The sequence below is a fragment of the Panicum virgatum genome, chromosome 7K (genome assembly GCF_016808335.1).
Source record: "Panicum virgatum strain AP13 chromosome 7K, P.virgatum_v5, whole genome shotgun sequence".
In the NCBI taxonomy this organism is placed as follows: domain Eukaryota; kingdom Viridiplantae; phylum Streptophyta; class Magnoliopsida; order Poales; family Poaceae; genus Panicum; species Panicum virgatum.
In genome coordinates, this window is record NC_053142.1 from 21,179,048 (window position 1) to 21,193,178 (window position 14,131).

The window sequence follows — 14,131 nt, forward strand, 5'->3', positions numbered from 1 at the left end:
AGTTGAAGAAAATTTGAATTTCAAATTTGAACCGACGAATAGCGTACATTCGTCGGGATGTCAAATTAACTTTTGAACGAACTCTCAAACGAACTTGTGCCTGAAACAAAAATTGTAGAATTCGTAATTCTCTACAACTTTCGTATTCAGGGTTTTTCTTATTTCAAAATGAATCTTTTTAGAAAAATTCAAATTTTTGAATCAAATTTCTCTCTCTCTCTGCTCTCCCTCCCCTCCCCTGTTTCTGTCCGGCCGACCAGAGGCCGTCGGCCTCACGCCGGCGCCGCTCTCCCCAGCCAAACCGCCTCCCCCACCTGGTTCGCCCAAACTGACCACCCCAACCCGCTCGGCCTCGCCACGCGGCGCCATCCCGTGCGCGCACGCCGAGGACCGCCGACGAAGCGCCACGGCGACGCCGTGTGGTGCCGTCCGACCGCGCTCGCTCTCTCACTCGCCCAGGATCGCCTAGAACCATCCCGCGAGCTCCACAACGCCCTCACCCTCCCCTCCTTCCTTCCTGAGCGCGAGCACCACGCCCCGCGAGCCCCTGTTGCCGGGAACGGCCGCCGCCGCCGCCATCAGCGCCGCCGCCCCCTAGCTCGCCGTGGAGCTCACCCCTCCACCCATCCTCGCACCAAACTGACCCCGCAGCGAGCACCACTGACCCCCACTGGTGCTCCCTGACCCACTCATCGCCGCCCAGGCCCACTGCACCGCCGCCGCCGCCACCAAACGCCGCCGCCGGCCGCTGCTCTCCGCGGAGGAGCCCCTCCCGGCCATCCCGCGCCTAACCGAGCCCACCCTTGGGTTCCTCTCGGCGCCGTGAAGCTTTTCCCCCACTTTCCCCACACCCCCGGTGAGCCCCCACGCCGGAATCCCGCCGCCCGCCGCCTCCCCTGCTCTGAAGTCCGGCCAGGGGCCTATCCACGAGAAGAAAACTTCTTCCAGGGGCCTCTGCGCAAAAAGTTCTTCCTTTTTCTTTTGTTTCCCAAAACAGCAAACTTTGAAAATTCCTAGAAATTCGTAGAAAAATCAGAAAAACGCAAATCCAAATGTTTTGGAATGCTTGCAACAAGATCTACAACTTTCATTACATGCACATATTTATTTTCTGTCTGTATTTTAATCTAGGAAAAAGATTAGATTTCATAGACTATAATTGTTCTAGGAGTTCTACTTAGAATCTATAGGTGATTTTTGGTTGGTAGCTAATCCATGCCATGCTTAGTGTTGTGTAAAAATTTGAGCACCAGTTGACCTTTGTAACTATATGAAACCCTAATCTTGGCTAGATTTAGTAAAATATTTTGCTTTTTATTTATGAATGTTATGTTATATATATGAGAATGAAACTTTTTCTGTGTACTCACAATACGAAATGAACACCACTGTATAAGTTTCATTATTTTTAGATTTGTGTAACTAGCTTTGTGAATTAATCCTTAAAGATGGTGCTATATTGTGATAAATAGTTGTTGCATAGGGAAAAAATCTGAAAATTTTACCACGGCTTAGTCTTCATCAGATAAGTTAGAATACAAAATTGGAGAGGCAAAAACACTTTGTAACTCTCTATATTAAATAGTCTTGTTATATGTGAGTTAACTTTGCCAATTTTATTATTCCTGTTTATTTTTATAGAAAAATTCTGATAAATTTTAAGTGTGTTTAGGATCCTATGTAGACTCCTCTGTAAAAAAAATTAAGACTCATAAACTATGTGTAACTATAGTTTTGGACAAAGGATGTTATCATTAGTTTTATTTAAGGAAACAACTTTCGTATGGTTTTGTCTATGATGAAAACCCACGTTGATTTTATGAACTAACTAATTTTGTTTTCTACTCTATAAACGATTGCCGAATGAAAGAAAAATGATAGTCTGTTATTTCCGATTTGAGTTTTGTTGGTTTACTTCTTTATTGTGAAATAATTCATGAATTAATATCATCACAACAACTCACCCATGTGCATCTCATATAGATACTACTACTCTCGCTGACGGAACTTACGAGCTGGTGCCCGAGTCCGAGAGTGAGCAGCGCGAAGCTCAAGTTAATCTAACTGAAGCTGCGCAAGACCCGAACCCGATTTCGGAGGAGCCCCGATCCAGCTACGCCCAGGAAGGCAAGCCCCGGAGCATGTCCTAATATTGAAAATTTATGCAACTTATTATTGTTTCTATCTACTTGTGCATCTAAGTTACATGAGTTGATTGGAACCTTAGTTGCATGATCCTAGGTACCTATGCTTGAACACTAGTATGTGTAGGTCGCTAGTTGGCTATGCTAACCGTTCGGTAGAAGTCGAGTGATTTCCTGTCACTCGCGAGAATTATAGGAGTTGGTTGTTTAATACCTGCTGCAACTATAAGGTTACGGGCGGGGCTGTGGTACTTGTGATGCCCCGTCTGTTTAGTGAAATTTGATAAGGCCGCAGTGTGTGGTAGTGGTGGTTAAGCGTTTGAACGTACTAGACACATGCCGAGAATATGGTAATCGGTAAGCTTAAGTACCTGATTGGACCGGCAAGTAGACTTTACTTTCACCTTCTTTGAACGTCATTTTCTCATGCGCGCACATGCGGGTGCAGAGTCGTAGTACTCCGTAGTCGAGGACGGTGACCCTGATCCACAACCCGGAAAGAAAGGGGAAATGTTGCACGTGTGACTCTGTGAGTAACCACGTGACGTGTGTTTAGGTCTGCCTTTCAAGGTTAACAAATTCGATTCGAATCGTCCGCCTCTCACGGATAATGGGACTGCTTAACTCTTCTGCTACATAGAGTAAGAAGTGGAACTTGATGATGATGATGAATATGTTTGATTGATGAAAGATAAGTTTTGTTCAACATGTATGTTGTTGGATAGAGGCTCACTTAGAATGGTTAATTGAGCTAGAACTTGAAAGCTAAAACCTACAATTAAGGATCCACTCTTTATTGCTTTCGGCAAAACAAACTCCTCAAGCCAAAAGCCTTGCATGTCTAGATAAAGGGCTAGGTATACCCTCAGTCGGGTAAGCCTTGCTGAGTATTAGAATACTCAGCCTTGCTTGTGGCTATATTTTATTTCAGGTGAAACCTTTGAGGATATGATTGCCAGTTTGACCTGGCCTTGCACTCTTCCGCCTGGTTGGTCCGTGGAGTGGGATGCGTCCCCGGCCAATGATGACAAGAACGAGTGATGTCTTGTATCGGGCTTTCTCGAGACATCCATATCGTCGTTAGTTCTCATGTTTACTTTGCCGCTAAAATAAAGGACTCTGGTGAACTTCTGTCACGTTGGTTTGAAAAGTACTTGGTTAAATTTGGAACTTGGTTTGTAATTCTGATTTTATGTTAAACTCTGTGGTGTATTATATTGTGAGGTATTGTAATCTCTGGACTCGCCTTCGTGTGAGTTATGCTGCTTTGTTCGATCCAGGTTCAAGTGGTTTTATCGGGATTTTACCCGACAGCACTGCCGGATTGCTCCGTTTTAAGTGCGTGTTAACCCTGATTGTCGTTTGATGATGGTTAGCGCACTTAAGCCGGTTTATGTCGGGCGGGGCTGCCACACACAGTCTGCCTGCACATTGTGCAATACCTGCCCCAGATCGTCGCTGGGATCATTTTCTGCTACATCTACTTCGGGCTCTTCCATGGGAATATCGTCCTCGAATGCACCGATTCCAGCATTCCCGGGAAAGTGGTCGTCAAAATCTTCTTCTTCATTGTCTTCCATGGTAACCCCCTGTTCTCCGTGCTTCGTCCAACAAACATACTTCTCCATGAAACTATTTGCGAAAATGTGGCTGTGTAGGATTCTTGAAGATGTGTAATCCTTGTTATTTTTGCAATGAACACACGGGCAGCACATAAAACCATTCTGCTTGTTTGCCTCAGCCACAGACAAAAAATAATGCAGGCCATCAATGAATTCTTTCGAACGTCGGTCAGCATTGTACATCCATTGCCGGTCCATCTGCATTTTAAATAAATCGATTTGAATTCTTTACACGTATCGAATAAATAAAATATATCAAACCTAAATTAAACTAAATGTAACATAACATGAATAATTAAAAATATGCAATATCCATCATACATCTTGATTAATTAAAAGGAGTACTTAATCCATTACAGAACTTAACAAAGGAGTACTATACATGAAACTTAAAAATTCGGTCAACAACACATAGGTTTTCAACCGTCCTTGTGTTGGAACGCAGAATGCTCTAACGGATTTCTTGCTGGCGCAGAAGAAGATGGCGGAGCTGAAACCTCCGAGTTTGGTGGTGACGAACCGTAACGCCGCAATAAATCCTCAAGATCAAACGGAGGTTCCTCGCCCCTTGCCATGCATTCTCTATATTCTTTTTCCAAATAACAGAGCGCTGCCCTATGAAAAGCACTAGGTTTTTTGGACCGACGACCTACTCGAGTTGTGCCCTTCTCTCCAGAAGGACAACGATCACCCCCACCGGCGCCACTCCCTCCAGCTGCTGAAGCCATATTTTACTGAAAAATATCTTTATTTTCAACAAAATTATAAATTCTTACCATTACAATGCAAAAATTATTTACTATTACAATTATAATGATCAGATTAATAACTCTTGCAAATAACAATGAAATCATATAAAAAAGATGAAATGTATCATTAATCCTCAAGAAATCTCTAATTAATTGAAAGAAATCTCTATAACTTCTAATTACTTTGACACCCTTCAGTTCCAGGAGTACACTCTTTTCAATATCAACCCTTTAGAAGAAAAATAAACCTTTATTTCTGAAAATGTATATGTCAGTAACCTCAACCCTGCGGTGATGACACTGCCTTTCGGGGGGACACGGTGCGGTACAAGGATGTCACCAATCGGCCAGTCGCAGCACCAACATTTACGATTAATAGGCACAGCACTTGGCACAGGCAGCATGCTCGTTGATATGCTCTCAGTACAACAATAGGCATGCTGACTGCATCAAATGCTGTCTTCTTATCAATCGGAAGTGCTGGTGATGCGACCAACTGATTTGCGACGTCCTTATAGCACATCGTGTATCCCCGAAAGGTAGTGCCATCACCGTTGGATGGAGATTAACGACATATACTTATTTCAAAATAAAGATTTTTTTAGCTTCTAGATGGTTTCAATGTGAGCCTGATTAAATACATCACTAGAGTGTCAAAATAATCCATTCATAATACAAAAAATTCTAATATACTCATTTCATTAATTAATTCATTCATGAATAAAAAAATCAACTATCCACAATATGGTCATATATACAAGTACATCACATGAAGCGTCTACACTCATTCTAAAAATTTCTACTATCCACATACTCATCTAAATCTAAAAGAAAATCACACCTACATATGCAATCTAGCTAAATGTCCAAGAAATGAGCTAGCTACACATTTTCTCTATTTCTAAAGCATGAAATGAGCTATACAAGCCAAGGAAGAAGAGAAAAACAAGCCCCAAACCTTTAGCGCCGATGGATGGACGGGGAATCAAAGATCTTCACAAATGTGGTGAAGAAATGAGCAAGAACTCCTCTATCCCGAGCCAAGAACAGCAAGAAAACAAGTGAGCTGAATGGCTCGGGCGGGGGGAGAGGGAAGGGGATAAGGGGCCCAAGGCCTTTTGTCCCGGTTGGTGCCTCCAACCGGGACAAAAGGCCCCACTTTTATCCCGGTTGGTGTCTCCAACCGGGACAAAAGGCCCCTGCCCCCCCCCCCCCCCCCCCGCTGGCCCGGTTAGCCGTTGGACCCGAGACAAAAGCCACCTATTGTCCCAGTCCCAAAGACTGCCGGGACAAATGGCCTGGAACAAAGGCCTGTTTTGTAGTAGTGTCTCTTCTCCAAAGCCAGAGATGCAAGGTTCGATTCCCTGTTTCCACTTTTTTTTAACACGACAATTTTTTTCCCAATCACATATGCATACTGCGGGAAGATAGGTTTAACGCCAAATTCAAATTTTTTCCAATCACTTTTTTATTCAATCACATATGCATGTACCACGGGAGGATAGGGAGCAGAATAGGACTTAGTAGAATGTTGAAATTTGGTTTAAGGCTTTTAGTTTCCTTTTCGTGTGTGCTGACTAGGCTGCCACATAAGCATCAAATAAGAGAAGCAAAAACTTGAATTGAAAATGGAAAATTTCAAAACATATAGTTAAAATAGCTCTGACGGTTTTTATGACATTAATGTTAAAACGTCAATTTTTTTCCCAATCACATATGCATACTGCGGGAAGATAGGTTTAATGCCAAATTCAAATTTTTTCCAATTACTTTTTTATTCAATCACATATGCATGTACCACGGGAGGATAGGGAGCAGAATAGGACTTAGTAGAATGTTGAAATTTGGTTTAAGGCTTTTAGTTTCCTTTTCGTGTGTGCTGACTAGGCTGCCACATAAGCATCAAATAAGAGAAGCAAAAACTTGAATTGAAAATGAAAAATGTCAAAACATATAGTTAAAATAGCTATGACGATTTTTATGACATTAATGTTAAAACGTCAATTTTTTTCCCAATCACATATGCATACTGCGGGAAGATAGGTTTAACGCCAAATTCAAATTTTTTCCAATCACTTTTTTTATTCAATCACATATGCATGTACCACGGGAGGATAGGGAGCAGAATAGGACTTAGTAGAATGTTGAAATTTGGTTTAAGGCTTTTAGTTTCCTTTCGTGTGTGCTGACTAGGCTGCCACATAAGCATCAAATAAGAGAAGCAAAAACTTGAATTGAAAATGAAAAATGTCAAAACATATAGTTAAAATAGCTATGACGATTTTTATGACATTAATGTTAAAACGTCATGTTTTGTGGGCTCAGTTATGACGAATTCAATAAAACATCATATTTTGTGGGCTCAATTACGACGAATTCAATAAAACATCATAAAGTTCTGGGCCTAGGGTCCATACTTTCAAATTCGTCATAGATTATGTGCAATTGTGACGCTCCATTAAAATGTCATAAAATTTTCGTCATAGATCACCACATTTCTTGTAGTGTAAGTTTTTCTGTCGAAAGTTAGATTCGTCTAAGAATATCAGTTTTATATCACTAAAATATTTTGTGCCTCATAATGAGTACCTGGATCATTGTATATGACCAGGGTACTCAGATTTTGGGTGTGTTTAGTTGGTGAAAATGTTTGGGTTTTGGTACTGTATCTCATTTCGTTGATACCTGACAAACAATATCCAATCATAGACTAATTAAGCTTAAAAGATATAAACCTTCAGACTAATCATAGACTAATTAAGCCTTCAGACTAATCATAGACTGCGTAATGAGTCTTTTAAGCTTTTTCGCATGAGATAAATCTTTTAAGCTTAATTAGTCTATGATTGGATATTGTTTGTCAAGTAATAACGAAATGAGATACAGTACCAAAACCCAAATTTTTTCACCAACTAAACATACCCAAAATCTGAGTACCCTGGTCATATACAATGATCCAGGTACTCATTATGAGGCACAAAATATTTTAGTGATATAAAACTGATATTCTTAGACGAATCTAACTTTCGACAGAAAAACTTACGCTATTCTACTGTCATGAGGAAAACCTTCCACTGCAGAATAACATGCAAGGGGCTTACAATGATCCCCGTTTTTTTTCCCTCCCTACAGCTGACTAGCTTCTTACAGATGTATACACAAATAAAGCTCAAGGTGCTCAATTTACTCTTGCAAGGGGCAGTACAGGTTTTTTATTACCTACTGCAGTGCAGAATGGAGATGATATATATACTCATTGCTGAAAAATTTCTCTTCCTCGTTTGGGCTCAAAGATAATTTCGCTCTCTATCTAGGCCGCCAGGCCGGTCCTGGTCCCAATTAATATTACACAAAAAAGTGTAGTTACTGCCAAGTACTTGTTGGTGCAAATTTCGGGACAACACAGGAACACGCTAGATCGCGCAGCGAGCGACGGCACAGATGCAGCGCCGATGCTCAGGGCGGTCAGACCGGTCTGAATAACCGGTCAGACCGGTTCGCCAGTGAAGAACGGTGAAGTCCGACGAACGCTCGTCCGGGAGGGACCCCGTCAGGGCAGGCACACGTAGGGTCGTTCTAGGATCGGCAAGCCACCTAGAACGCCTTCAGACGTCGCGGAGACGAAAGAAGAATAGCAGAAAAGAGTTGGAAGAGCTAGGGTTTGCAGATAAAAGTGAAGGCAATAAACATAAAGAAAAGTAATATATTGATGTGTTTTTGATCGATTGGTTGTCTCTATCGATCGTGACCCTTTATATTTATAGGATGTGATGGACTTATCCCGCAAGAAATCCTATTTACATATCTAAATCTATAAAAATCTCTAGTTGTACTCGGACTCTGCTTGGACCTGTCAGACCGGTCCGACCCACCGGTCAGACCGGTCGGTCGTGCCATACCAGCTACAGCGCCTAGACCAGTCAGACCGCTTGGTCAGATCTATCAGACCGGTTGGTCTAGTCTGCTGCCAATTTTGGTTGTCAACAGTACTTTTTCTTACAAAGTTGGTTTAATTTCTTGCCTTTGGATCACTTAATTTTTTTGCCATTTGTTTTTTTATCTATCTAACTATGGATCTATATATCTATTTCTATATATACATACTCCGACGAAACTCTCACGTTAATCACACAAATGAGGACATCCATCAATGTTACAACGTTTTAGATCTTATCTGAAGTTATTTCTTTTACCACCATTCTCCAGAGTCGAGCCATATGATATTAATACATGGATCGGATGTGGGGGTTTATCCTCTTGTTAAAAGAAATATATTTAAAAAGTTAATGACTTTAGTATGGCCGGCCATTCGTTTCAGTAATTGCACGACAATCTAAATCCCCGAGCCCAATAGCACATGCAAGCAATTTTAAAATTTAAAAAACTATAATAATTCTTAAACTATTATTGAAATTCAAATTCTGATTGCACAATTATATCTGTTTCGAAAAGATCTTAAAAACAAGAGCCCATTTCTATATGTTTTGACAACATTTTTCAAAGACACAAAAATTATTTTTGTAGTGGAAAAGTACCAAAATAAGTTAGTTAAAATGCTCAATAGGTCTGCTAACAAAGGTGCTTATTATTGATCATATGCAATAAACATTTGCCTATTTAACAAAGCTGTTTACCCTTATTCACTAATGATACCAAACAATCTATCTTCACAGCATGGCCACAAATATGCACTTACGTGAACTCAAGCATGCCAAGCAACATTATGTAAATCCATAGCAATTTTTGCAAATATCGTAATAAGCTAATTAGAATACACTAAGAAGCATTTTCTCTTAAAAATATATCATTAAAACATAGTGGTGTGAAATCTTATTTTAAAGCTTTTATCAAAACTAATACAACTTTGTAATTAGATTTTGATTTGGATGCTCGATTGTGAAACTATGATCTTTTTTATTTTGAATATCATTCTTTTTCATTCTCTGCTTGCCTCATAAGCATGTACACACCCACTGCATGCACACACCAAGCTCGTCACATGCATGCATGCACTGCTCTTCCGGAACGAGATCAGCGACCAGTCCAATTTACGGTCGGCCGTAATTTTTTTCAGAACGTGACTGAGCACGTATTTTATTAAGAGAAAAAGAGAGTTTTACAACCACATGCCGAGGCACCCTAACAAGATACTGAAGCTAAATTGATCTTTATCTACTAAATGAAGCCATGTCCCATTATCCATGTGATGCATGTCAACGAAAGAATCAGACTCCATGTCTACTTATTATGCATGTGCGTATCCAAGGACCCAAGGACCAAGCCTAGATATATAGGCATTATTGTAGGTGTATCAAATTAGTCAAAAAGTGTGAAAATAAAGCAGTTTTTGAAGTCAGCACACGCTAGGCCAGTACTCCTTGGGGTGACTTCCAGAGTCATGCCAAGACGGACACAGAGTTGGCAAGTTGCCAAAAAGTGAATTGGGTCCTAATTAAAAGCGGAATTTTAGAAGTCACTGCTTCTTCTCTTTTCAAAATTGCTTTGTTGGTTTGTTCGTGATGTTTTGAAAATAGACACTGTTCGTTCGTGAATGTTTTGAAAATACACAAAGGTCTTTATATATGGCAAGGAAAATAGACACTTTTCGTTCGTGAATGTTTTGAAAATTGAACACGTTGTACCACGCGTTCGTTGCTGCATAATTAATGTCGTGCATTAAATATATATTATTAGAATATTTCAGTTTTCTTATATTACTCAGTTTGTGGAAGGAGTAGTTTTGTTTTCAGAGCAAATTCTAACAAAAATATCCTACTCCCTCTTCCCCAAATATAAGGTGTTTCTGAGTTTTTAGGACAGATTATGACTATATAGAAAAGACTCTTATCGTACCCCTAATTATTAAGCACTATTTGGGTAACTAAATATGTGCTAATTAAAGTAGCATGTCATTTCCTATGCACCTTTCTCACATGTATCTCTCCCTACATGGCTGCATGCATGTCTTTCTGATATGAAAAGATCCGAAAATGATGCACAATTAAGATGGTTGGGTCCATTCTCAACCTAAGATGTCTTACATTTGAGTACAAAATTTGAGCTCTAAAATATTCTACATTTCAGAAGCATAAAGAAGTGTACTTATATGTATATCACAAAAGAAGCAACTATTTATACAACAAACTTATGTAGCTAAAGTATGAAAAAACTTGTTTATATGCTAAATTCATATATATAAATTTTATGGGAAGAATCAATGCATCAGTACAGTCAGTCATGATTGGTGCCAACTTTTTCTTATTGTACTAATCTGAATATTTATCATATATGTCAATGGTACTGTTTGCTCATAATTGAGGGTGGCTGTACAAGCGGCCATACATTAGACTCCGTGCCCTTTTCCTATTGGCTCTGTCTAATGCGTGCAGAAAATAAGCCATTTCTAGCGTTAAGTGTACGACCCATTCCGTAAATAAATACAAACGTTAATAAATAGAGATATATCCATTTACACGGTGCCAGCCACGTGTATCGAGATGCCATTAGTTAACCATTGCCTCTTACCGGGTATTACCCTCGTTATTTGGGGATGGGTAATTTGAGTACAGGAGATTAGTGGGTATGGGCACGGGTGAACCCATTTCTACCCAACGGCGCCAACATCAGTGCTGCTAGTAGAGAGACATAGGGGGGAGGGCATGCATTAGAGAGATGCAAGAGAGATGAAGACAGAAGGAGGGAGAGAGAGATGGGCGGAAATCGGGATCCACACGAAATTTTGGCTCTTGCTTCCCTCAGTAAACAGCATATATATTTCTAGAGCTTGTTTATTTTTAGGAATGATCCTTAAAACCAAGCCTATTTTTGAAGGCAGTCATTCCAGGAACAGTTCCTTCATGACAATCCATGTGATTTCTACCCACTACTACAAAAAACCTAACCGTGGCAGGCAAAAGTGACTAACCGTGGCGGGACGCAAGGTCACGGTAAATAACCTATTAACCGAGGCGGTTTTGCTGCCCGCCTTAGTTAATCAAATAAAAAAGAAAAAAGAAAAAAGCTCGCCGAGCCCATCACAAGCCCATCTGCCATGCTCCTCAGCCGCCGTTGTGCTCCTCCTTCACCACCACTGTGCTCCTCCTCCGCCGCGCGTGCCGGGGCTCGCAGCCGCCATCGGCCCTTGCTCGCTAGGGCCCCCACCGCTCGTGCCACGGTCGCGCCTACTGCCGCCGTTGGCCGGTGCCCACTACTGCATCTGCCGTCCACGGCTCGCTCCCGCCGACTCCCTCCGCCAGCGCCCGCCGGGGCCCGGCTGAGCCGGGTCTAGCCCCGACAGCACTCGCAGCCCCGACCTGCTGGGCGCACTTGCCTGCACTACAGAGGAGGGGAGCTCCTATGTCAGCTGCAGCAGGGGCGCTGGCCGCCACCCAGATATGGCCTGCTGCTTGAGGGGGAGCTTGGCAAGGGAAGGAGCAGAGGAGGGAGGTGGCAGGCGCGCCCGCTGGAGAACAAGGAGAACGAGAGTTGGAGTGAGAGAGGAAGGAGGGGCGGCGCGCTGGCGGGCTAATAGGCTGAGGGAGAGGGTGGAGAGGAATTGTGTGCGAAACCCTAGTCTTGTATATACTTGTGCGTTGGCAATTGGGGCTTTTGGGCAAGCGAGATGGACAACCTTGGTCATTTTATGGTGTCTGCCTCTGTTAATCGATTTTGCGAGGTATTTTTTTTAACCACCTCGGTTAATGAAAAATGATCGTCTCGGTTAATCGCGGGCATCAATCGAGGCGGTTCAAAATCGTGCCCGTCTCCGAGGGTCTTTTGAAAGGTCACGGTTAATGTTTTCTTTGGTAGTAGTGACCGTTCCCGAAATACACCGTACCGGTCTATGGAAAGAGCGTCTGATTTCTAGCATAGTGTTCAAGGTTTATTTAAGAAATTAAGGCCACTACTTATGCTCATGGATTCGGTGGCATCTGTGGTGATTTTTGAAAATCTGAAGAACTATGCATGGCCAGGTTACTTAGAGATGCTATCGAGGGTAACGTGTATATGGGTGCCGGTGTGGATGCGTGTATAAGTATACTTCAGGTGGACATTTTTGTATAAAGATTTGACAATGATGGATACAAACCTCTTTATATATAGGTCCCCACAGCTATAGACATAGTCTACATAACCCCCTAAACTATTTTTTAGTTTGTTTTACCCATCAAACTATGCCTTTCAGTTCAAATTACCCCCTAATACAATTCGTCTTTTTTATTTCTCCATGCATAGGTGGAGTTTTAAATTGAAATTTTACAAGTTGGTAGTACACATCATAAAACATGTTAAAAAAATATATCATAATTATTTTATCATTATTTCGATAGGTTAGGATCATTAATAATAAATTAATCATTGGAGTTCAAAATTATATGAAAATAACGATGAAAAACTACTAACAACTATTTTAAATATTCATTGTGATATCCACTACTATTCTGCAAAATTTGAAATTGAAATTCAACTTGTCTACAAAGAAAAAAAGATAAATTATATTATAGGGTAAAATGAACTAAATATTATAGTTTAGGGGGTAAATTGAACCAAGTTATAGTTTATCAGGCTATCCAGACTTTGGCTATAGTTGACAGGAGTAATTTAAGACTTTTTTTCCTTTATAAATATATACTTCAGGCAGATACTCATTTGCACAACAACAAACACAAGGTAGTTGCCAATGGAACTCTCCTTCCTTGCCATTGCTCTCGCCGCCATGGTTTTCGTAACGACGGTCCTGCGATTCAGGCAGAACCGCAAGTATAGTCTCCCGCCAGGCCCTAGGCCGTGGCCGGTCATCGGGAGCCTGAACCTGCTCGGCCCGCTCACTTACCGCTCCCTCCACGAGCTCTCCCTGCGGTATGGCCCGCTGATGTCCGTCTGGGTGGGCTCTGTCCGCGTCGTTGTCGGCTCCTCCGCCGACGCCGCCCGGATGCTCCTCAAGAGCAACGACGAGGCGTTTATCGACCGGCCTAGGCTCAACATTGGCAGGTACCTGTTCTACAACTACTCCGACATGTTCTGGGCGCCCTACGGCGCGTACTGGCGCCAAGCGCGCAAGCTCTGGCACACCGAGCTCCTCAGCGAGAGGCAGCTCAAGCTGCACGAACATGTCCGCCGCGAGGAGGTGAAGGCCATGCTGCGCGACCTGCACGCGGCCTCATCAATGGGGCGTGCGGTGGCATTCAGGGACCACCTGCTCATGCTCAACCTCAACGTCGTCTCCCGCATGGTGATGGGCAAGAAGTACGTCGCGGAGGGGGGCAGCTCGGTGACGACGCCGGAGGAGTTCCGTTGGATGATCGTCGAGCTGTTCGTTCTCACCGGCTCGCTCAACATCGGCGACGTGATCCCCTGGCTTAACCCGCTGGACCTACAGGGGTACATTGGTAGGACGAAGAGGCTCAGCAGGATGATGGACAGGTTCCTCGAACACGTGCTGGACGAGCACATCGAGCGTCGTCGGCGCGAGGGTGATGGCTTTGTGGCGAAGGACATGGTTGACCTGCTGCTGCAGCTCGATGAAGACCCGGACATGGAGGTCCGCATCCAGCGGGACGGTATCAAGGCATTTATTCTGGTACATACTACATATCAAGCCATTTATTCACATTAA

At 42.4% G+C, this 14,131-nt stretch overlaps 1 protein-coding gene across 1 annotated transcript; it reads left to right on the top strand.

Moving 5' to 3' along the window:
- Nucleotides 1-13,195: 13,195 nt before the first annotated feature.
- Nucleotides 13,196-14,131, top strand: LOC120640001 (trimethyltridecatetraene synthase-like). The gene has a single exon (XM_039915905.1). The coding sequence runs from the start codon at nucleotides 13,196-13,198 to the stop codon at nucleotides 14,129-14,131; it is 936 nt and encodes a 311-aa protein (XP_039771839.1).

Coding starts and splice junctions, on each gene's coding strand:
- LOC120640001 (XM_039915905.1), top strand. CDS start 13,196: ATGGAACTCTCCTTCCTTGCCATTGCTCTCGCCGCCATGGTTTTCGTA.